General features: G+C 42.8%; 1 protein-coding gene across 2 annotated transcripts; it reads left to right on the top strand.

The window, feature by feature from the left end:
- Positions 1-329: 329 nt before the first annotated feature.
- Positions 330-11,410, top strand: LOC118783344 (interleukin-1 receptor accessory protein). Of its 2 annotated transcripts, none has more exons than XM_036537164.1 (12): positions 330-410; positions 908-1,127; positions 3,115-3,203; positions 3,513-3,798; positions 4,082-4,274; positions 5,327-5,486; positions 6,331-6,402; positions 8,107-8,239; positions 8,353-8,501; positions 8,972-9,115; positions 9,511-9,654; positions 10,468-11,410. In XM_036537164.1, coding segments are annotated over exons 2-12 (1,752 nt in total). In that variant the 5' UTR covers positions 330-410; positions 908-1,125; the 3' UTR covers positions 10,848-11,410. The 2 variants fall into 2 exon arrangements, with proteins under 2 accessions (XP_036393057.1, XP_036393055.1); XM_036537162.1 differs by having other exon boundaries at positions 845-1,127.
- Positions 11,411-26,278: the final 14,868 nt, after the last annotated feature.

Below are 26,278 nucleotides of genomic sequence, written 5' to 3'. Positions count from 1 at the left end.
CTTCCATTCCTATTGTTAAATAATCCGTAACAAAGTTTAAAAAACTGAAAATATGGGCATTTGGGGAAGGTATGTACCAGTTAATTTAACTTTTGTTTTTTCCGAATGAAAGCTTCCGTATAAGCACTTGAAGTAGATTTTGACATGAACATACATTTAAACAGAGTTTAAAATGTGTTGCACAACTTCATTTTTATTGATTTTTGGAGGGTCAAAAAAAAGTGTGTCAAAAAAGTATAGCCTTTAAATGAGCCACACTTGCTCCACTACTATTGACACGTTATGTGAATTTCCCGTAGGAGGAGCTTACTGAGAAACTTCCTCGAAATTTTGTGCAACAAGCAGTTACAGCGAAACGGGCCACAGCCAGTAACTTCCGAAGTGTGTTTATCTCTTGCACATGACTTTCGGTACGTTTTATCTTGTATATATATATATATAGGCCTATATATCCTTTGTTGCTAAGGTTACATTTATAAAAAATATATAGTGCGAAAATATTTCAGAACTACCCGGGTAGCTTGGTAGCTAACAACCCAAATATTACACAACACTTCAAGATAGTTTCTTATTTTGCTTCTACATTAACCGTAGCCTAGTCTACATGTTGTTAAAGGACAGTTGTAGAATATGTTTTCATAGTTAGTCATTGGATTAACATAACTTGACTGCTTGCTTCTCATGGAAACAGCGTCACGTGTAGCTATAAAAAATGTCATCAAGACGGGAAAATGTTCGAGTTGCTCTTTTAATTAAATTGAATTTATGAGTTCCATACGTCTTTGAACCAGTATTATTGGTAGATCGACCAGGTAAACAGATATGAAGACCTGTGCCGTTGCAGACTAAAACAGTCTCTCCGCTCCCTGGCGTCACCTGGCGGGTGACCGGCGGCCACCTATCGCAGGGCTCATGATCGCTGGAGTTCCGGACAGCCGCGCTGCTGACACTGACGCCTGCACGTAAACGACTGGATGGTTCGACTCCGGGATGGGTCTCCCTCTTCGCAGTAACTCTGCTTGACTCTGCTGCTTGTCACCCTCCGCACCCTCGGCCTGACCCCTCCCTCTGACGAAGCTCGGCGACTGCGGGCCACTGAGGAAGAGACCAGCTGGACAAGTAAAGATGTAAGTCCTTATGCGCTCTCTTCTATCCGTATAGCTAAATCGTCCATTCCCTTTATCCAGTTACTTTAACACGTGGATATTTAACATGCAAAATTTGTTACTAGAAAACGAATGTTTCATTTGTTTTTTGTTGTTTGGTTTTCAGTTGTTTTCCTTCCTCATTGAAATATCAACGTGTATCACTACGTTATTTGAATAAATATTCTGATCAGTATAGCCAGTATGTTTTGGCCGAAACATTTGCTTTAATTGCTCCGGCCACGGAGGAACCAGTACATAAATCGTGGAGGGTTAGTGAATTTATAGCTGATCAAATAACGAGGCGTCCCTTGGAAGCATTATTAAACTCTGTATAAACAAGTCGTTTAATTAATTTGGTGGCATATTCAAAATCTCTTTAAAAGGAGCTGATCTGTTGATACACTGCAGAGGTTTTCTACCGTAATAAAACGGCACAGTAAGGAATCCTGTTTTAATGGGAGCATTTTGTCCTCATTTGTGTCATTGTAATTAACAAAATGGAGCTCTTCTCTAATGAAACAACTTAAAAATGCTACTGCAGCGACGATGGCATGCCACAGCATTGTTCTGATTAGTGCCTCCATCTCCTCTGTGTGTCTCCAAGTATCTCAGCTTTCAGTGATACCAAAGGCTTAAATAGGCCGGAATACCCAGCGCTACTGTTTTTTTTTTTAAAAAAAGTATATATAAAAAGTATATATATATACACACACATATATAAATCTTAACAGTCTCTGGAATACAGCTGGACAGACAGAAACTCTCAAAAACTCTCAGATTTTGGTTGTCAGGATTGTCAGGGTATGGCCATTTAATTTAATGCTGTTTCAGAAGTACAGTTCACTTATCATCACAAAGAACCTGTCAGGGGTTAGTGGCTCCTTATCAGTGTGTCTCAGTGTCTCACTGTCCTGACCGTCCTCTGTATCTCACCCGGTTGCATGTTGCTGTCCCTGTGTCTCTCTGCTCTCGGCTCTTTCTTCCAGTGGCAGCGTGCACACTCATATGTTTACAACTGGATGTCTACTGAGGCAATTGTGGATTAAGTGTCCTGCCCAAGGATAAAACAGCAGAGCCTCAGCAGAGAATTAACCCTGCAACCTTTCGGTTATGAGCTGTGCTCCTTACCACTACACCACACTGCCCGTTGTTCAAAGAAATATCAAATTATCAAAATACTTATGTTAACATGACATATTCCTTCTTTACTCAGCATAGTTGTAAGTGTGCAGAGATGTACAGGTAGACTGTATGAGACTGTATGTTTATTTTTACTATTTTCCACATTTTAGAATAATAATAGTAAAGGCATTAAAACTATGAAATAACACAAATGGAATCTATTTTATATTTTTGATTCTTCAAAGTAGCCAAAAATATATATAAAAAAAATGTAAAGAAAATCATACATAGGCATCAACTTCACTATTTATATTTGTCTAAGAAAAAAAAACATTTAAGCATGAGTCTTTGGATAAAAATGTCTTTGAATGTGTCCCAGGTGTGTCCAAACCTTTGAGTGGTACTGTATATTAATGTATAAAATGTAAGTTGTGGTAATGTTTGTGTATACAACATAGATGATGTTTTTGATGAATTTCATATCTTAAAGTTGTGTTTATGCAGCTTTTGCCTCTCTCCTACTGTGTCTATCCCTTATTTTTCTCCCCTCCCATCTCTTTCTGATGGAAATTCAAATAAACTTTATTTGCATGACAGGAGGTCTTGTGTTGCTGAAGCACTTACATAGTTAAAAGTAACAGAATAAAACCTTATAAAAGAGAAATGATTAATACACCACTTTACCCCATCTTGAATGAAACCAGAAATGAATCCAAATTAAATAACAACCCTTCCAGAATTAATGGAGATTGCAGAGATTATATCTTTGTTATGGTTCCTAAAGGGAATGAATGAACAAATGAATCCCTGTCTCCTCACGCCAGTGTCATCCTGTCTCTCCCAGGTTCCATCTTCTCACTTTCCTCATCCCTCTGTCTGTGGTGCTGGTTGCTCAAGGAGAAACCTCTGTGACTGCACCCAGCCATGATTCAGGTGAGTGACTGCTCTAACCATGGGCTAGTGGGTGTTGCATGTGGCAGAAAAGATGTTTTGCTTTAGTTTGTCCTCTTCTGGCTTTTCTTATTTCTTAAGATGGCTTAACAGTGACTGAAAGGGCAGTGTGGTCTGTAGTGAGGAGTATTAGCACCACAAAAACTGGAAACTGAGAGTGGAGCAGGGATCCACAAGCCTGCTGTAGAAACAGTCTTTATGAAGTGTTAAGGTGCAGGCCAGTGATGACGGGAGTGTGTGCACACGTGCATGTGAGAGGAGGCTTGAGCTGTCGGTGTTTGTCCCCTGCAGTTCAGTGCCTTGACTGGGGTGTGCAGAATGCGGGCGCAGTGCGGGTGTACCAGGGTGAGATCGGCTGGCTGCGCTGCCCGCTCTTCTCCCGGAACGCCATCTACAGCTACGCCTCAACCCAGACCGCCGGCCTCAGCCTGTTATGGTACTGGGTCCAGGCTGGCCAGACCCTGGAGCAGCCCATCAATCTCAGCCTCCCGGGTCAGCGGATCAGCAAAGAGGGCGAGCGGCTGTGGTTGGAGCCCGCAGCTGCTGAGGATGCAGGACCCTACATCTGCATGCTCAGGTACACAGCCGTCAGCAGGAGAATGAGCAGAACGCGGCAGGATCGGACCGAGTGGAAAATTCGCTTTTTCGTAGCGGTATAAACCTGATAAAAGCTGTTTGGTGCCATTGGTTATTGACCACTATTTCTAAGAAACTGTGAGCTGCTAAATGAAATACTTCAACAGTACTAAAAATGCTACAGCTAAGGCCAATAAAGCAAAATGTTCATGCAAATGAAATGATTAGAGAGGAGTAGACAAGAAAGGCCAGAGTCCCAACCAAGTGCCATTCCCCTCCACCAGAAACAGGACGTATTGTGTGAAGGTGACCGTGCAGCTGGAGGTGATCCCCAGGGACAGTGGGGTGTGTGTAGCTACGGCAGCAGTGGACCACCCCCTGGTGAATATTTCCTTGGAGGCAGGGAAGACGCTCCACTGTCCCGACCTTGAAGAATTTCAGCTCTCCCACAAAGTTCAGTCTGTCACCTGGTTCCACGTGAGTCAGCTGCATTTATATACTCTCTTGCCCTCAGCTGTCTTCACCTGTACTCACGTGCCGTAATCTGTGTAAACCTGTCCTCTCCTGCATTCACCTGCCCACAACTGTCCTCGTGGTGGTTTGGTGTTGTCTGTGTACTTGTGTTTGTGTCATTTGTGCTTGATCTTCCTCCTTGGTTGTGTTTGTGTCTCTTCCTGATTGTAGCCTATACAGTACATGCTGTGCAGATTCACTAGGTTTCTTTTATGTGAATGGTTTTCATGCAGGAGGCACAGCCACAGCTTTTGTTGGTTTACAGGCTTTTTTCTTTTGTGATGGTGCTTAGCTAGTAAGCTGTTAATTTCCTTTTCTGCCTCATAAAACAGACTTTGCAGTGGTTGTCTTGTAATTATTTGGTTGCGTCAGCTAGCTACGAATTTACCTGTCACTTCCTGCTGTGAAAATTGAATCAATCTAGAAAAATGAAATAAATATTGCAAAGAAAGGAACGGTCACTGTTCCATGCACTGAAAAAATAAAGTTGAAAAGCATAACTAGTGAAATAAGACACCTCAAAAAGGGTTTTAAAGGAACATGCAGTGCTAGTACATTCATGCTTGACATTGTTTAGTGCTTTTGCTTCAGAATAAGAAAGTAATCAAATGTTGAGGCAGCCAGTGAAGGAAGAACCCATCATGCCTTTTAAGAGGACAGTAGGAGACAGAAGAGACGATCTATTTCAGCTGAAGTGAAGGAGGTCATCAGAGCCCAGCATGTGCCATATATTTATTCCTTTTTCTTTCATATGTATGTCTGCTGTCTCCTAACACTCCTAGTTCTTAAATTTGTCAATGTGAACGGGGTAAACATTGCTTTACGGTTGTGATCTTATTTGTCTAGTTGTGCTTCTCACTCCAGTTGTGTATATGCCTCTCTGTCTTTATCCCTCTCTGGTTACGTGTGTGTCACTTTGGGTGTGTTCGTGTGTCTCTGTTTATGTCTCGTACTCTGTGTAACGCTGTCTCTGACAGTGTCAGTAATTGTGTAGATGTGTTTTGTGTTTGGTACAGAACTGCCGCATGGGTTCAAGATGGAATGGCGACCGGGAGGTGAAGGGTCACAAGCTTGTAGTTCACATCATGCGCACACCGTTTGCGGGGAACTACACCTGTGTGGTCACCAGTGAAAAAGCCCTGAGCTTCACCAGGGTGGTCAATGTGCGGGCTATATGTAAGAGACAAGACTCCCTATTCACCACTGCTCTTATGCCATAAGGCTTATCTGATTTAACTCTAAAATAGGAAATGTCAATAGGAAAATGAATTTTAATTACATGATGTTTACTGCAGGCTAAGTCTTAGGGCTTCATTCCGCTGGGGATAGGGGTGGATAGGCCAGCCAGGGTTACCTAATGCTCTCAGGCAGCTTGCAAATCCCTGCGAGTAGCACAGATGACTTGATCAGTATAGTTGCATCTATCCTCCATTGAGCACTGTCTGAACTGTGCGAAAAATATTTGTGTACATAGTTGCGTGTGGATTATGTGGACTGTGTGTGTGGACTGTGTTCCTATTGTCTCAGTGCTCCTGCACAAGTGTAGAGGTTGTCGTCAGGAAAATTGGTGCAAAACTGGTGGCTCCAAAACAGGGTTTTTCATTTCTGTAGTTTCCCTGATGTATTATTTCAGTTAGGCAATAAAATAGAGATTTATTTACTGTTTATGAGAAAAAGGCATATAGCCAATTACTAACAGTATAATTAAAATTAACAACATATTACATCATAGTGACTGTTTATGATATTATATCATATTTATGATATTACAATATATATTAAATTATTTAAAACGCATTAACATATATAGTATACATTAATTATTGTCACTGTCACTCTGTCCAGTTTTATGTATGTGTATGTAGTGTGTACTGTGAAATATCTTTTAAAATATGTAACTTCACAGAAACCACTTTAAAGAACATGTTCTTTGTTGGGGGGAAAATTCATTAGATGCTAGCTTTTGGCTCCTTAGTGAAATTGAAGAAATTCATGTTTCGTCCATTTTTGATGTTTACAGCCTCCTACCTGTGGCCAAAAAACCCGGTCATACACAACCCAGATGAGCATCAGGTCTTCACCGTCAAATTAGGTTTGTAACTTTCTCCTGATGTTACCCACAGGTTTGTGTGGGATTTAAAATGTTGCAGCAGCAGTGTGCAGCAGTGCGATGGTCAGACTGTTATCCTGTGTGGTGGGCAAGGCTGCCTCGTCATCACTGTCTTCACCTTCGTCTGGCTCTGTTGGTTAAGCGGCCTGCTGACTGATTTGCTGTCATGTCAGTCGGAGGCCTTCAGTTCTGTGCCTTTAGCTGCTTAAATTCCTGCCCTGTTGTTTCTTTCCTGCAATGTTTTATTAGATTCTGAGATGCACTACTCTACTTGTGTTGAACTTGTCAGTAATTACAAGTAATTGTTGCCTATGTTTGTGCTCTTTGTAAACACTATTTAAGGGGTCCGAACACCTTGCAGATTGCAAGTCCTATTTTATTATTTTGGGGCTGCACAAACAGGAAAAGTTGTTATTTTACACATGGCTTTTTATCATTTGCACTGATTGGGTGTGACAGGTGTGTCACCATTATTTTTGGGCAGTGGATTGGCACAAATGTTTGGCGCAGTGATATTTAAGTGATGCTGTTTTTTTTTTATAAATTTGGAATGCCCAATGCTTTTGAAGCTGTCCTGTAGCTGCACCTAACGTTGACAGTCTGGGAGGTTGAAACAAAAAATGTGCCTTCCTCTGAAACATGATGTCAGCCCCTGATTCTTTATACACTGCCGTCCCCATGTCAACCCTGTGCAGACATGAAACTGAAGAGGACATTTCATACCTACAGTAGCTCTGTACAGGCAAACTGTGAGTTCCCGACTGACCAGCAGGGGTCATTAATGAGCTACAGGACAGAAAAGCCCCTTGCAAATCCAGCAGGACAAAGACAAATTTGTTCCAGCGCTACGGGCTCCCAGTCATCGTCGCCTAATGTCATGACTGGAATTGAACCCAGGCTGCGGGGCTCAGCCTTGCGATTAAACTTGAAATGCTTTTACTGACTGAGCTGCTCGAGAGCTGAAAGATACTCTTTATGCAAACGCAAAGAACTAAGTGTAACCGAGGTGTCATACCAGAACATCTGATCTGAGGGGGTGATTATAGGGCCAAGAGTAACAGTGTGTGAAATTTCAACAACCTCATGTTAGGAAACATCTCATCTCAGTCGGGACACATTGTAAGTCTTTCAGTGTCTTTCTCTGCCTCTTTGTTGCTTCGTTGACCAATGCCCTTCTTCCCCAGCTGCTCATTTTTACAGGACAAGCTGGGTGACAAAGATTCTGGGTAGTTTTGAGTTCCTTCCACTTCTTGATAACTGATTTCACAGTGCTTTGTGGGATATTCAGAGCTTTGGAAATCTTTTTGTATCTCTCCCCTGACGTGTGTCTGTCCACAACTCTTTCCTTGACTTGTTGGGAAGGTTCCTTTGAGTTTATATTTCCTTGTATGGAAGGCCCAATAGTGGGACATCACACAGACAGGTGTATTTAACCTTACAGAGAGGTATGTTCAATCTGAACCGTTAACCACTTCAGTTACTCACAGGTGGATACCATCCAACAAATTGTGGCTTATGAAGGAGTTGTGTGTATGTTATGAAGGAGTTTTAAGAGGAGTTTAGCCTTCATTTCTTAGCGCATTGACAATCTAGAACAGGTTGTGTAGATTAGATGAAAAAAAAAACTATTAAATTGTTTGCGTGTGTGTGTCTGTGTGTGACTATAGCAGCACTGTGTCCCTGCAGGATCTGAGGCTCACCTGGTCTGCAGAGTGCTCTTGCCCCTGATGGAGGGAGAGCCGGAGCCACAGGTGTGGTGGGACATCGACGGCACAAGAGTAGAGCAGCTGTCAGATCCTCGCATCACAAACAAATGCAGGTGAGACAGACAGACAGACAGACAGACTGCCTCTCTGCTCTGCCCTACAACCGCTGTGCTCCTGGTCACTCCTCTGCTCTCTTGTCTGACCCTCGTCCCCTGTTCTCCTGCAGCTCTGAAGTGGACAGTCTCGGGGACCAAGTCAAGGAGTGTGTTCTTCTTGTCCAGGATTTCACTTCCCACGACCTGCAGCGGAACTACACCTGCCATGGCCGCAACAGCAGGGCCCATGTCTCCAAGAAAGCAGTGCTCAAGGCTGAGAGTGAGGACAGAGCACACATAGCAAAAAGCACACTCCACAATCAATACGATCATCTCCTCACTATACACTCCACACAGTCAACACCTCTAGCTCTAAACTGCATAGAATCAGCACTCCACAATCAGTGCTTAAAACTGTATGTTCCACACAGTAAACACCACTAAATCTAAACTGCATAGAATCAATACCCCTCACTGTAAGCTTCACACAGTCAGCACCGCCAACTCTAAACCGCATAGTCTAAACAACACTCCACAATCAACACTGTGGGTTATACAGTATGTCCCACACAGTCAACATCAATAAACCCACAGTGTGCAGAATCTGTACTACACACTGAACAGTGAATTACACCTATGTGAAGGCTGACCTCAGTGTCGCAGTATCGCTGCTCTGTGGTGGTGTTGACCGGCGTGTGAAGTGGTCGACTGTGGTGTAAAGGTTTTGACTGCAGTACGCTTTTCTTGCAGAGTACCTGCCCTCTGTGGAGCTGGGCTGCGGTCTGGGTGTAACACTGTTCCTCATGCTGGTCCTGTTTGTGGTCTACCACGTGTACCGGCTGGAGCTGCTACTGTTGTACCGCGCCTACTGTGGTACCGATGAGAGCGCCACTGGTAGGGCCACAACCACCTTACTGCCATTACCGATACCAGCATTCCCTCTCACTCTACTGTGTTTTCTTCCTTTCTCTTAAATTCAAATGGGGAGTACTTGCAGTAATTACATTATTGTAAAGTCTACAGTTGCATACTTTACAGTAGCAGAGGTGGCCCAACTCACTCAAAGTAGGAAACTGAATTTGCAAATGTCCAAGGGCCTCAGCAGAAACATTCTCTAAATGTGTCTACCCATTTCGTTTATTGTACTGTCAAATGATTTTGCTGTCAATTTATGTATTAATTTGTACATGAAATCTGTTTTATTTTACACCAGACAAGATGGGGAAGTGTAGAATGTTACTGTCAAATTGGCAGATGATTTTAAGAAATTATGTCTCTTCCTCATGTAGATGGGAAGGAGTACGATGTGTACATCTCCTACGCCAGGAACAGTGAAGAGGAGGAGTTTGTTCTCCTGACGCTCCGAAGGGTCCTGGAGAACGAGCTGGGATACAAAGTGTTCATCTACGACCGGGACAGCCTGCCAGGGGGGAGTGAGTATGGAACAGTGGCACACCAGAATTCCCACACACCTCGAAAATCTTCAAAAAACTCTGATGGGGCTGGAAAATCCTTGAAAATGTCAAAATATTTAGAGGTACTTTAAAGTCCTCACCTACTTTTGGTGAGAGGCTCTGGCAATCATCTTGAAAAGCTTCATGCCCACAGTCTACGTAAATGATGTCCTTAGAAACTGATCGTAGATCAGAATCCACCATCCACTCAGAATGGCTGTTATCAGGACTGGGTGAGTTGGCCTTGAAAAAGCAATCAGGGGTAGAGAGTATGCATGACTTCCAGGGGATTTTGAAAAACAAAAACAAGTCTAATATTTATTGCAGTTGGGATCAGCCTCCGGAATGTACATAGATTAAGCCATGCTTGATTGCATGCTAGATGTCAGCTAAGGTCAAAAGGGTCACTGCAATCTCCTCAGTGTGCCTGTGTGAGCTTTACCTTGCCTAAATTGGAAGCAGTCAGTGGTGTGTGTGCTGGGAGGTGTGTGTAACAATGTATGTAACAGTGAGTATGTGTGAGGATATGTGTGCACGTGGAAAGGTGTGCGTGTAAGATTGTGTTTTACAGTGAAAGGGTGCATATAACGGGGTGTGTAACAGTTGGAGTGAATGTATGCAAGTATTGTGTTACAGTGAGAGGGTGTGTGCGACAGAGTGCCCTACAGTGAGTGGTTGTTTATGGGTGCGTGTTACAGTGGAAAGGGTGTGTGCAGTAACAGTAAGTATTGGTGTGTGTAACAGTAACAGCGTGGGTCCGGCGGTGTGTAATGTGGATTCATTCCTCTCTAGCCATCACGGATGAGACTCTGCGTTACGTGGGCCGCAGTCGGCGCTTGATGGTGGTTCTGAGTCCTCGGTACGTCCTGCAGGGGACCCAGGCCCTGCTGGAGCTCAAAGCTGGGCTGGACACCATGGCGCGGGCCGGGGACCTTCGGGTCGTTCTGGTCCAGTACCAGCGCGTCAGCAGGGCCAGCTGGGTCCGGGAGCTGCGCAGAGCCCGGGTTGCACTGGCTCTGATCCAGTGGAAGGGGGAGAAGTCCTCTGACCTCTCCTCACGCTTCTGGAAGCAACTCCAAGTGGAGCTTCCCATCAGGAGGGCAAAAGCCACACACTCTGACGACAATGCCGTACTCCCACTGACAATGCACACATACACTGACAGCAAATAAAAACACACGGTCTGATAACACACATACCCACACTCACACATTGGTCTCACACATACACGCAGTGTAGTTATAAATCCAACTCGTGTTTATTCACATCTGTGAATAAAAGTAGTTCTCTTCATGGTATGGTCAAGATTATGTCACATGACAATCTGTTAGGTCTCTGTTAGATTTCACCCATCCTCATTTTCACAACCAGTCATGGACACTTTCATATTCATGTATATGCTAGCTAACTCATGACATCCTCTCCATGGAACATTATCATGTTGCTGAGGCATTATAGCAACAATGTATGAATGTTATGCGTTTATGCAAGAAGTGCAGCCAAGTTAATCCTCATATCTGTGACAGAATGAGGCTGACAAGACTGCGTTTGCAAGGAAGAGTCTTACAGTATGAATCAGAGCTAGACACTATCTGGTCCCATTCTGATCCTGCCCATGTTCTGTGATTTGGTCATTAACACTCTGGTTAGTTCTAAAAAAACAGGCTTAATAAATAAAAAACAGGTCAGTTGATACAAACATGAATTGAATCCTATCTTCCACAGACAGAATGTTATAAACACAGGCTTGAAATTGAATTTTGTAAAAATAGCTAAAATATGTACACATAATATGGTGTAAATTATTTGTATATTTGTATGTAAGCATACTTGACCTATCAGAAGTCTCCGCTGGGGAAATGTTCAGCATTGTTACATAAACTACTTTGGGCCTGTGTTTATTTCTCCTCAAAGGGCCAAGCCCTGATTGGGAAAAAAAACTTTGTTGTCTCTTTGATTACTTTTTTACACCAGCAAATTCACCAGCTGTTTTTCTTTCTCTGTCTTACTCGCCTACTACTGATGTAAAGTAGGATTTTTTATGTGTCATGCATATTCGTTGGTGTAGATTCGTGGGAGATGTACAGCGTGTAGGTAAATTGTTCTATAGAGTATAGGGGTGGGATTACAGAGAAAGAGAAGGTCCTATCATTTTCATTTTTAGTCAGGTTTTGATGGCATGTGTTACTGAAAATAGGTATTGCTCAGTTTCCGCAGTTCACCTCCACATGCCTGGCTTCCAGCTCTGGTAGTGATTTAGGTTGACTATGCATTTCCCAGAAGTAAAGAAGTATATGTGGAATGCCCAGAGCTTTTTTCCACTTTTTTCATCCATTTGTATCAGTGCCCCTTTGTGTCATAGAGATGTCGCTCATCTCTATAGCCCCCACTTTCAATCAGGGCGACCACAAACACATGCTCCTCTCCGAAACGTGATGCAAGTGCCACTTCCTTTCACACCATAATCCCCATGCCAGGTTTGCACAAACATGAGTCAGAGGAAGATGTGTCCTGTGCAGCTTTATACAGCAAACCTGTTGGTGCTCCATTGACCAGTAGAGGGAGCTAGTGTGTGATGAGGCAGACAAACCCTTGCTGGCCTACACACCCCTATCCCGGGCTGAAAAAAAATAGTTTTTTCGCCGTTGTGGGCTCCTAGTCATCGTCAGCTGATGACATGTTTGGGATTTAGCCCTGGCCATCGAGTTCAGCTTGCGTTCAAAGTGAATGCCTTGACCACTGAGCTAATTTTGGAGCCCCTGAGGAAATAACACTTAAAAAAGGACTGCCACCTGGACCTACATTTTTCTACAGGAAAGTTTTCCAGGCATTCACATGGAGCAGACTTGTGTTCAATAAGTCTTTGGAAAACATGACTACATACCTGACTTACGCAGTCATGTTACCGCTGTATTTTGTCATCTTAGCTAGTGAAATAGCTAGCCACTTCAGCAGAGTAAGATGTGCACTTTTATAACCTATTTGCACTGCAGCAATACCAAAGAAAACCAGTTACACTGGGTCTGAGAGTTATTTGTGTATACCTATTAAATTATTTCTCTGAAAGAAGCAGGTGGACTGTATGTTGCTAACTTAACTTTTTTAGGAAGCAGTGGTAAGGTGAGGTCAGTATTAGTGTTTTTGAATCTGACCTGTACCTGGAGGCTGTGGTATTTTGCTGGTCTTTATTACAATGTGTGTTTGAGGAGGGTATTGTATCAATGCCTTTAGATCAATTTCTGGTTCATTGCAAGTGGTGCCATATGCTGAATGGGAAATGTCTCTGTTTAGTTTTCTCACCATTCTGTATTTTTGTCTATTAGTTATACATTTTATACATTTTTATTGTTTTGTATGTTTTTATTTAAAATATTTGCATCATTTTAATAAAAGCTTTATTTTTGAACTGATGCTTCAGTATCCTCATTTATTTAATTGATGGCATTCATGATGGCTGCCATTTTTATTCATCTATCTCACTCAGTTTTTTTCAAATTAGCTTAACAAACTCTCCAGGATAACCGCCCTAATCTGACAGCAATAACCTGCACAGTTTAACAGGAATAGTCCCCAGTCCACACAGTGTGACAAGAATAACCCCTTAGAGTCCATCAGTGATAATCTCCAGGGTTAATGGAGTTCATTCTGGAGAGCTCTGAAACCACATGAGAGAGAGAACGTGTGGGTTTTGCAGCTATTGTGAGCGCTGGTGTGTATCTGTGGGTATATTTGAAAATGTGTGTGTGAGACAAAAGAGTTTTAAGACTATGAGTGTGAGAGAGGGCGTGTGAGATGAAACGTGTGTAAAAGTGTGAGAGAGACAGTGAGTTAGAGACTATGTGTGAGATGGAGTATGTGTGTGAGGGAGACAGCGTAAGATTATATGTGAGGGTGAGGGATAATTTGCTCAGTTGTGTTATCCTGCAAATGATCACGCACACACAGATGTATGTCGGCTTTGGATATGCTCAGGTGTGTCTCTCACTCTCTCCCATTTGCAGATGCGCAGAATGCAGTGTTCAGGAACATGCAGGTGAGCCGCAGGTTGCTGCTAGTCCTGAGCCCGGATTACCTGACAGAGAACAGTATCAGTCTGCTGGAGTGCCACACCGGCATTTCTCTGCAGCACACGCACAATGCCCACATCATCACTGTGCTCTACCAGCCCGTGCATAACTGCATAGAGGCGCAGCACCTCCGAAATACCACCACCCTGACCTGGAGGGGGCGCCACTCGGAGCGGCCGAGCTCAAACTTCTGGAAGCTTCTGCGGCTAGCGCTTCCTGTGCGGCCACTAACGTTGGGCGCACGGCTCATTGACAGCACGTCTTCGCACTCTGACCTCGCGGCGGAGGTGCGGAAGGGTCAGCCGGGGGTGGCTGTAGGGCAGAGGGTGGGGGCATTGGTGGAGCCACGGGGTCAGAGTAAGGTCTGTGTCCACCACAAGGAGCACCAGGCACCCATGTTAGCGGCCCACATCTGTCTGCCCAAAACCTACGGCACAGAAACCCGCTGGACCCACGCAGGATCAAACCTAGGATGGAACCCAAGACCAAACCCAGGAGCACATGCAGGACTGCAACCTGTCGACAGTCACATCCACTCTTATCAGTGCAGCTGTGACATGGCCAACGACCATGGCTGTCCGCTGTAGAGTTTCCCACTCAATAATGTATGGTGAGCAGGTGCAGCAGCGATGTAGCTTTGAGTGTGCACAGTAGCACACCTACAGGAGCATGAAACTAAATATAGTTGTCAATACTGATGTACATTGTTCACAAAGGAAGTTGATTTGAAAAATACTTTCAGACTTAAATGGCCCCTAGCCTTGACAAGGAAAGAAAACACTTAATAATCTGTGATAATGCATTGTTAATATTTTTGACAAAGATTATAAAAAGATAATTAACATATAATAAAAATACCTGTGCAGACTTGAGTATCTAATATTTTCATTCATTATCCTCTGTAAGCCGTGTCCTGTTCATTTATCAGCATCCACCAGGAGGTGGCGCTTGTGAGCTGTGAATAGCGGCAAATATACCGCAATTCTCTCTCTGCATGGGACTCACCACCACCCACAGAGTCACCTGAAAAATCACCTGTTTCTGTAAGTATGCAGAACAAAGTTTCAAGTAAAAGATGGATTTCACTGGAGTTAAGCACTGGTGTGTGTATTTGTGCGTATGTGTACGTGTGTATGTTGGTAGGGCAATGGATAAACCAGTCTGACGAGTCCTATAACAATTAGAGTCACTCTTGAGGGGAGGACGTGAGAGGTGTCACCTGGGCGTGTGTGTGATGGACAGGGTGACAGACAGGTCCATACCACAGGTGGGGTTAGAATGCCTGTCTAATAAATGAGTCTGTCAAACCAGGTTCTATTTGTATGTGTACGAGTGTGTGCGCGCGTGTGTACCTGCGTACGTGCGTGTGCCTGAGATGCACATCTCGCCACTGACAGAAACTTTTATGATGAGTTATAAATGAGGGACACAAGTGTCACATGAAAAACATTCTCCTCGTCTCCCGCCCACTCCCAAGGCAGCTGCAACCTCTTGGCCTTTATTTTCCACACTTTATCTGCAGTGGTGAAGAGGAGATGTATGCAAGAAAATTACTCCGAAGCATTAATAACGCTTTAAAAAGTAGTGGAAGGCCAAGGTTAGTTCAAAATTCATTCAGTTCTAAATGTTTATACCAAGTGTATTTCAAGACAGTTGAAACATCTCAAAAAGAAGGAGACTATTCCTTATTTGTTGCTTTTCATTGACGGAAAATATCACCATGAATTTCTTTTCAGGTTAACACTCGCCTGAGATCACTTTTGTGGTAAATTCAGAAACACCTTCTCACACCTTCTCCGTGATTTAAATGAATTCAAAGAAAGAAAACTGCCCTAGAAAAAAAACAGACTACAGCTGTAGGGCGTAAGTGTTTGCTTTTTTCAAAGGCTGCTTTTGGTGAAGGTAATAATTTTCTATGCAGTGAAAAAGGCTTTGGAGCATGGGGGAAACACAGTGGTAGCGCACACCTGAGGGAGGAGAGATGCCACTCAGACATGCCGCACTCAAACTCGCCGACTTTGTTACTCTTCCAGTTCCTGACCCCCTGATACAATCTGTGCACAAACATGCGGAAAATCACAGAGCTCACATTTTCTGATAGGAATCTGGTTCAGGGGCACAAAGCTGACATGCAAACCGAAGATGTGCCTTCCCTTAATGAAGCCTGTGGACCTCGATGAGGGGGCGATGCGGGGTGTGGTGTGTGGAAGAGTGTAGTGGGCCGCAGGAGGAGGTGTGCAGTGTGTGATATGGGGTGCTGTGTTCAGTGGAGTGCGGTAGGCAGCCGGTTAAGGTGCCATGGGAAGAGGTGGGCAGTGTGGAGAGTTGTCTGTGGGTGAGGTAGGCAGTGGACAGAAGTGGGAAAAGAATATGGCTGGCAGAAGGTGAAGAGGTTATTAGGCGAGCTGGGATGTGGAGTGAGGTTGGAGAGGTGGGCAGTGGATTTTAGTGAGCAGTGGGTGAGACAGGAAGTAGAATATTTCTTCCAAGAAGCCAAATATTGAATGGATTAACATAAATCAGATCATTTAAATTCACCTTTTGCCAATTGTCAAAAGTAAACACACATTAACATAATCCAAATTCATCAAAAACGCCTCAGGCGTATTACACAACAGATTCATTTTAGCCACTGGAGGGCGCCTGTGGCCCAACACAGCCACAATGAGTAGTAGGTGAGGAGGGTAAGGCTGTTACCTAGACAACCCCTGGGGTAAAACACATTTTCTGTGTCTCATTAAGAGAGAAAGCCCCAGGTCCTCTGTTAGGGGTCAGAGCTTGCTCTGCGCTGTCAGATATAACAGATCGACTAACTGACACATTGTTTCGGAAAGGGACACAATTAAAAGCAAACACAAACTTTGCATTTGGCGTATATGTGCACTAGTGAACTCTCTACCCCCCTCCCTCCTCCATGAACTGATGAACTATGACTCGAGTTGGGGGGGGGGGGGGGGGGGGGGGGCTCACCCCCTCCTCTATCTGCCTGCAACAGGTGCAAAGGATAAACTGGGTGTGTGAATGCGTGAAACCAAAGTGCATGTTTGCAGATGGCAGCGTTATCGTCTTTTATGAAATAATTACAAAGTGACATGACGACTGACAACACGCCTCCCGGGTAGTAAAAAGACATATCACTAAGAGAGAAATGATCAACTGAATATTCTCTATCATCTGGCCATAGACACAATGACGTCAGTCACATCTGGGTAATATTTTTGACAGATGCAACCCCATTTTGATCTCTGGACTCTCCGGCAGCTCTGCTCCTTGAGGTATCTTTAAAAATTCACAAGAAAGGAAATGTTCATTAGATACATGTGACAGGCAAACTCCACTCTAAATACCAAAGAGAACACTTCAGACAGACTGTGCACCATGAACCAAGGTTCATATCTGAACACTAAACCATGCAAAAATGTAGTATTTTTGTCTGCACTGAGATCATCTCCATGCTGTACAACAGACTGTGTGACTTTCCCAATTCAATGCAATGGAGGGATGCCCTAAAGTTTAGCTATAACAATGTACTTAATACATAAAGTCAATTGCCCTTTACTGAACATTTCTTGCAGTGCAGAGATAAAGATATTTAGAAATGTTACAAAACTGGAATGAAACAAACTGTGATCTGTGTAAACCAAAATATTTATAAATACACATTTTGACTGGAGACAGAAAGAAGCACTATAGCAACTGAATGACACTTTTAAAGAGATATATGTAAATTGTTTTACCCCCTTTAGCTCGCTTGCTAATGCAATTTTTGTGCATGGTTTCATGTATATTGGTTTTGTACATGAATGAGTATGCTTACATATATTTGCTGTAGCAGCGAACTTCTGAGGTGGCACATCAAAAAACACCATACATTATATATATACCTTTCAGTTATGACTGAGGAGGCACAGAACTCTTATCCAGAAATATTATCATCAGGAAATTGTCAGATATTACAGAACTTATCTCTCACAAGTTTATACAACCTGAAGCCCATCCCTGGAACAGAATTGCTTCAGATTGATTAAGTTACTGTTTATTCATGACATATTTGATTAGTCCCCACTATCTGTGATGAATGCTACGGCTCAGTACCACGATCGGCTGTACAGGGATGATCCCTGCTGTGATGGCACATTCACAACCCTAATAAACACTTATCTACTGTTAAACATCCCATCATTTTTATGCTCTGCAATGCAGGTGTTTTAGTCTAGTTTATGTTTCAGTCTCATGTTGTTTTACGATACTGCTCCCTTGTCTCTGTAATCTCGACAGTATCCCTCTGTTCAGTGTAATCCTATGGAAATATTACTTTAATAAATTACTTTGTGAAAAAAGTTTCACTTATGTGTTGAACCAGTTACGCACTCCTGGTCGTAGCACTGTGTTGGTGGGCACTGACACATGTTTGAATACGTCTAATCGCATCCCTGTTTGTACAACATGACATGCTGTTTTGCTAAATTCACTTTTTAATAGCACTTTGGCACGTTGCTCTAGATGAGAGTGAATGGCAAATGTAAATGTAAACATAAATAAACATAAATCTACTAATCCTAATTGTTTCTAATTTCTTGAAATCTGTCTCTGTGCTGTGCTGTGCAAATGGTCTGAAACTATTACCATTGCAAAAGGTGCCAAACAAAAAATAAACTGATGAATGATCATTGCATTAGGAGGAAAATACCTTCAGAGGATAGGTGTGTCGTCCTGACTCTAACTGAATAACTAACAGGGACCCAAGTGGCTCCCAGGGTGCTGAGCAACAAGGGTACTCTGGCTGACCTGCCCACCCCAATCCCCATTAGATATTTTCCACAGATGTGGGCTCTTGGTCACTTGGCAAATGAAACAGCTGGTTTCGAACCCAAGCTGCAGGGTGTAGCCTGCATTACACTAGCTTTCTGAGTTATTTGGGAGCTGAGAATGTCTGAGCCAATGTCTGAACAGGGAGCTGTTTATGCACCCTCAGTGGAGTGCAGAATCTAGATACTTTGCTTCTCTGTATTCTTGCAGACACCCCACTGCGACGGCAAAATTTCCTTATATGCAGGAACTAACCTTACCATCGGGAGTTAACAGAACACCTTCAGCGCATGCAGCTGCCAGAGGCGTCCCAGATACCGCCCCCTGTTAGCCTGTGCCCCTCAGTGGCTTCTTAAGCCCTGTACCACCTGCCACCTGGGCAGGAGAATGCCCATCCACACAGCCTGATCCAGACTGACAGCGCTCCGATCAGAAACTTTGCTGCCACGGCAACTGTCCCCTCTGTGCCAGCACCCGCTGCCTCTGAAGCAGGAACTCACTGTAGTACCCCAGGGTGAGCATCAACCAGGCCAGCCTCCTCAGCTGCCATTCCACCTGTCACAGCACCAGACAGGCTTCCCACCACCGCACAGCCACAACCATCAACAGTACGTAGTCAGAACCCCTTCATTCAGCGGCCCATGCAGCACCGGCCCTCTGAACCAGTCACAGGTATGCCCTTTGGTCCTTTCAGAAAGCGGAAGGGATGACATTCACAGAGCTCATTAAAGAGGACAAGATTGTGTACATGGTGTTGAGGATGGCATTGCACAACTTGCCCAACCTTTATGAGACAGAACAGTACAAACACCGCATAACCCTGGATCATTTCTAAGTAGACCCAGCCCAATACCTTGCCCTGGTCCACTTTGCTATGCTTAAGTGAGAAGTTTGTTTCCAGATTTAGGCAGAACCAGAAGGCCACTGACTTAACAGGGGTGAAATATGTCAGTGAAATACACAAGTTCTGGTGAATGAAATGGACTCATGCACTACACCTCTCTTGAGAAAACTCATTCTAAAGAGAGTAATTTCCATGCTCTCTAGGATTTAAGACCTGCTAAGATAAGGATCCAGAGAAAGGGCGTATAGCGTAGAGTTGAAGAAGTTGGAGCAATCAGGTTATTTACACAGATGTGAGGACTGCTGATGCAGGTATATCCCCTACCACATTGTTTGACACAATGGGAAGAGTCAACCTATCTTCAACTATTCCTTCATATACAAATGTCAGAACCTGAAAGGACTTTTTCTCCTTGGACTGACACTCTAGCTTTAGATATCATGATAGAATGTTACACTCGTTTCAAAAACAACTAAAAATACGCACTCAGAAAACTTTCATTTTTACATTATAATTTTAATAAAAATTATTCACTTATGCAGACAAGACTCACATACATTCATTCATCTTGTGTCCTTTGGGACCACTACACAGGTTGGTCACAAGCAGGAATTACATTATTAAGATTCATACTCTTCATACATATGGGTGACTTCATAACTAACCTAAGTAATAATGAAAGATAATAGCTCCTGGATCTTGTCTGTTGAGGTAAGGAATTAGAAGTCTTTCAGACTTTTCAGATCAAATCATGTCAAATCACTAATAACATCTTCAATCTGGCACACAAAGTTTTGTGCACACTCACTTGGCTATATGTAAAGTGCTACTGTCTATAAGTACCACTGCTTTGTTATTTTGTCTTTGCCTGCCTTGGACCTACTGATAACCTCTATGTATTCTATGCTCTATCTGTATCTCTGTCCAACTCTGCTGCAACACACCCTGCTGAGGACGCTTGCTCTGCTTTCATGCTGCAAATTATGTATCATCCCTGTCAAATCAATGAAAAAAATACATAAATAGATAAACGAATAAATACAAACGTGCAAAGCAAACAACACGTGGTTCACAAATACACAGATCTTTTAAAATAGGACAGGAAACAAGTATACAGCATTAACCCTGTATGAGGTTTAATATTTATATTTAATATTGTGTACTGGTTTGCTGTGCTGTAGTCCGAAATAGTCCGAAATGAGGACAATGTCACAGGCACACGCATTTATCACCAGTGCACGTGCCGGTCGACACATTGTGCCTTGCGGCCAGGGGGACAGAGGGACGACAGACAACATTCCGGCAGTGATACATTTACATGTCTTATCACTCCTCAGGTCAAAATTGTTCTCTTTCTATTCAAAACTTTATTTATTGTCAAGGTGATCATTTGCATCAATACTTCCTGTATCTCAAGTTCCTGTCACGGTCACGATGGAGGGATGGATAATAAAAGTAGGCTATCGTTTGCGAAAGACCACTGTTTATGTCTCTCTCTTTCTCTCTCGCTCTCTCTCTATGTGTCCATCAACTGCGAGGGAGCAGCTTTAACCAGAAAGTGCAGTGTTGTCACTGACGGACTTCTGCTGCGCCCCTGACTGATACTGCATGTCGAGGTTGTAGGTCGGGTCGTGGCACAGACAGGGCAATCTCCGATGCAGATTATGCTGCTTTTGCAGTCGTTGCACAAATATCTGCTTGAATAAAATCGTCCCAAATAGGGCAGCGAACGACTGAATCAGGCTGTTTTCACACAACGGATCACATGTGTGACATTAGGTCCTACCTGTCGATGATTCACGGTAGTTGGTAGTTGATCAGTTTCCTTTCTGATAGAGAATCGTGCAGCGTGTGTCCAACTCTTTTATATACTACTTTTTAATATTATGAGATTTGTATGAGTGACCTTTGGCTTTAACACATTCCGAGTAAATGAAACACGCTGTGCTCTCGGTTGCAGTCGGTAATTTTACATTCCTGTACGCCGTGCCACTCACGCGCACACCAGGACATATACGTGATAAAACGTCCTTAACGTCGTTGACCGGCGGCACATTATCTGCCCGTTTTCATTAAATGTATCAACATGAGTGGCCTATACTCAATGAAATTTTGTTTGAATACACATGCTGTTGACAGAATAACATTTCCCCAAGCATGGAGTTATTATTCAGTTATATGGTACCTTGTTTAGTGCGATCGGCCGCGAGTTTCCTGCCGAGACAAAGGTCGGGTATGTGGTCAAGTCACATTCCAGTCTCTTAACACGCGATTTAGGCAATTTGATACTCTTTGCGAAGAAACAACAACAAACAAACAAAACCGTAGAAAAGCAGAACAAAAGAGCACTTGCATATATGTCTCGTGCTTATTTTCTTTTTCTGGATGCGTTGCCTCGTCCATACCATATCACAGCTATGCGGTCTTGCTCCATATAAACGTAGTGTTTCAGGGCGTTCATATAAAGAAGCAAGAATTATAATATATAAGTTAATTAACAGAGCCTCCAAACAGAATTTGAAGGCAAAATAACAACATTGCCACACATGTCATGGGTACATTGGTAATACCTTGTCATATCCAGCAGATGGCGTGTCAACCAGAAGTATCTTCATCTGCTAGTAGGGAAACTTTTTCTTAAAATTCATAAAGTGAACTAATTATACTCAGACCAGCGAGTACTCAGGCCGCATCACAGTTATTCAATTTAACAAGGGCATCCTTAACTGCTTAATTTAATTTACCTGACCGAAAGTGTCACCTGTTTAAATGTGCCTGAATGGAAAACACCGTCACAGAAAATAGCCTAAGCACCGGCACAATTGAAGTACGACAAAAAAAAATGAGCCAGGGGGCTCAAATCAGTCATACAGAAACTTTTTTTTTTTTGAGAAAAAGAAAAGGCCCTTTAATTTTCATAACTTTTCTGCGCTATGTATATTCTTTTCCGCATTTGTAAGGCTCCTATTTAAACGTCCTAAAAAACAATCCAATGAGTCTGGATTAGTAAACTTGCAAATTTAAAGCGAACTCTAACCATGAACATTCAGATTAATCTATTGATCAGATTAATAATAATAATAATAATAATAAATCATAGATTCGTTAAGGATGCACTTGTAAAACTGACTGAACATTTTCATAGTATAAATTAAAATTTGTATATTTAATATTTTAAAAAATATTCATATTCTTTAAAAATACTTTAGAGTATACAATGGATGGCAAAACTATGCACAATAATTTTAGTTAAATTAGTTTAAAAAGAGCCGCTCAAATCAACAGAAACTGCATCCAGAGAACCTACAGGTCTAGCTCTGGAACGTGTGGCGCTCTGGACAAATGTAATTTTGTAGCCAGTTAGATAATCCTCTACAGCTCATGGTACCCTGCAGGTGAAAGCTCTACATATATTAGACAATAAAGGTGGGAACTACACAATTGAAGCAGCTCTGCTCACAGAAACAGGCCACTTGAATCCTTAGTGTTCTCCTGCTGTGTCTCTTTGCCTATTGTTCCGAAAGGTACACCTCATATCTTTTGAGCATCTTTTGAGCATTGTGAAAAACATAACAGAACTTAAATAGTATGTGGAACATAACGAATGTCTGACATCACCATGGCGACCTGTGTGCACACACAGCACATGTATTCCAGCGTGTATTCAATCTGAGCTGAGTTTACAGAGAGTTTTGCGGACCTCGGTCTGTGGTTACTCATCACACTCCAGGAGGAGGTCGGCTGCTCGTCCTCACAGCGGGGCACCGAGAGGGCTATAAAACCACATTAACCATTAAACCAGCAGGAATTTGGCCTGCTGTGCGGAGGGTGCCGCAGCGTGTGTAAGCCCCCCGCTGGGGCCAAACACTAGACAGCCGGGCCTTATACATCATGTATTACCAAAATCTAATTAGCTCTGGAGATAACAAGGGCATCCTTAATTAGGAGGACACACTCCATCCTGAGAATGTTTAACTTCAGACACGGCCCTGTGATTCCACCTGTATGTGTCACATGCGCACCTGTCCCATGATATTGTCACGAACATACTGGTCCCATTATGTTGCTTGCACACCCATGCCGTTTTATTGTCATGTACAAACCTGTGCCGTTTCACTGCCATGTACAGCCTGCCCTGTGAATCTCTGGCACACAGACCTATCCCATAATGTCACTAACGAACCTATGCAGTTCCACTGTCACATACAAATCTGTGCTGTTTCGCTGCCGCGTGCATACTGTCTCATGATCCTGTGACACGCGCACCTGTCTTATTATGTCACTAACACACCTGTGCTGTTTTACTGTCACATGCATACTTGTCCCTTGCTATTACCACATACACACATACTGTTTCCTCTCACTGTAACATAAAAAACCTGTGCCATGTTAATTTTACATGCACATTTGTCCCTTTCAATTACCATATATATATATATATATATATATATATATACCTCTCCTATGTTTTTTTTTTTTTTTGACATGCCTGTCTTTTGCTGTGGTCATATTAGCACAAGATCTCCTCACTTCTCTTTGTTGTAACCACAAATCTGAACACATCCACTCATAGTACAATTAATATTACTGAAATATGTATGTAAGAAGTTGATCTCTGTTTTTGCAACAGAGGGTGCATGCATTTAGTGTCAGGCAGACATGATGGAGCTCCACTGTTTTCTGCTGTCAAGAGACAGAGCGGTCTGCCTTGTGGCCGCTAAGTCTACATTATTTCCCTGGCTTCCAAACTAGCGTGGATTTCCGAGCTATTACTCTATGAATACCATAAATATTGGATATTTATATGGGATATGGGTGTTTTTGGGCACTACATAGATATTTCATGTAATGAATAAAAATGGCCTGGTCTTTCTTCTTGCTTTATGTTGCTAAGTAAGTAGCTAGCTAACGTTGGTTCAAGGTTTTTAATGCACAATGATGTCAAAACATCTAAGAAAATTCCATTTACGTGAGGTATATCAGGGAATATTGTCACAGCTTGATTGCAAATTGACCAATAGGAAGAATGGGTCAGAACTAGCACATTTTAAATTATATTCCACACCATGCACATCCAGGGAATGGATGGATTGACTGACGATACTGAGTTCTCAGAGGAAGCAGCTGAACAGACATTTATACATCCGTTTGGTGTGAATAATCAAACTGCATTGTCCTGAGAATAAATTTGTCAGTGTTTTTTTTTTAATTTTATCCATGAAATATACCCTACAGCTGCCTTGCTGTTTTTCTGTTAGGTGTGTGTAAGTATGTGAGTGTGTGTAGCAAAGCTGAAAAGGGCATCTGAGTCTGCCACAAGGTATTACATCACCCTAGGAGTATGGACAATAGTGAGATTGGTTCCCTGTTTGAGGGACCTGGGTCTTTATCCTATTGAACTAATAGAGGTTTTCCTGTGGTTGCAAGTGCTTTGGTTTGATTCCTTGCTTGGACCACACTGGTTATGCCTGTGTGTGTATGTGTGTGTGCGCGCGAATGCGCGCGTGTGGCTGAGTTATTGGTGATATATAGCTCATTAAGGGTTAATGAGTATCTCTGGGAGTGTGTGCATGGCTGGAGATACATGAAATTGCAGTGTTAATATTACACTGTAATATACTCATTAATCTACACACACACTGCGAGAATCATGGGGAAACACCTATTCATACAGGAGGATCTTAAGGGATAGTAATGGTGGGTGATAATGGCTTACGTTTAAATCGCTGAATCTCTCACACCACATGATGGTGATGACCCCAGGATTATTAAGGTAGAAGATTTTGATTTTCAACAGCACTTTTAAACCCCATTTTCTGTGGGGAGTGCAACAGCATCTAAGAATCACAATTATGTTCAGCAATCCAGCAATTATAGCATACTACACTGTTTCATTGACCTCTACATAGTTCAGACAGAGGACCCCCCCAATGGTCCAAGAACATTCAATGGCACCCTAGTTTTCTTTCGTGGTTCCCCCATTCAAATGCTCCTCTGCAATCTACTCCACCCTATTATCCCCTCACCTTACTACTAACTCATCCCTCATCCCATTAACTCCTCCCCCACGTTAACCCCTTTTCCTAGTCCACTAACCACTGCTCCATTCAACTAATCCTTTCCCTACTCAGGTTACTTCTACTCCACACTTCTTAAACCTTCCCTTACGCCAATAACCCTTCCTTCATTCCGCACACACTGTCCCCAAATTCAGACAACTAACCCTCACTACTTCTGCATGCTAGCAACATGTTCTGAACTTCAGGAATTTCTCTTCCACTCCTCTAACCCCTTACCGTGTTTCACCAATTGCTTCCCATTCTGTTCATCTAACTGCGCCCCTACTCCCCTAATCCCAACTGCAGTGCAAGAACTCCCCACACCAACTTCCTGTCTTCACTGTGGGCTCACCTGCAATATTATACCCATGGACCAGCTTTCTTCCTCATTCCTCATTCCTGCATTCTTCCTTGTTTAATACGCAATATTGAACAATAACCCCTTTTCTGAAAGTGTACTGTAACAGGGATTTTTCATGCTTGAGTGAGGATTAAAACTGACCACAGGAGCCCTCCAGTTTTGGGCAACAGCTTTCTCTCTGTCAATTTCTCTGGTTATTTTTTGGAAAAAAAAACCCATAAATAATAAATATTGTTAATGAAATTAGTATCATTACTTAAAGCGCCCTATTTGAGTCTAATCTTGTATCAAAATGTGATTATTTTCAAGGAAGTTGCTTCTTGCTGATTCACACTGTTCTTCATCAGGTTTAAAAACCTGATGTTGAACCTGATGTGAATACCTGTTTGAATATTACCCACTGTCAGTCTAAGACATGTCTTCTCTAATCTTCAAAACGATACATGACAAAAGATGGGTTTTA

This window comes from Megalops cyprinoides, chromosome 9, assembly GCF_013368585.1.
Source record: "Megalops cyprinoides isolate fMegCyp1 chromosome 9, fMegCyp1.pri, whole genome shotgun sequence".
NCBI classification, from domain to species: Eukaryota; Metazoa; Chordata; class Actinopteri; order Elopiformes; family Megalopidae; genus Megalops; species Megalops cyprinoides.
The sequence above is the reverse complement of the archived record's forward strand: the minus strand, read 5'-3'. Positions and strand labels throughout refer to the sequence as shown.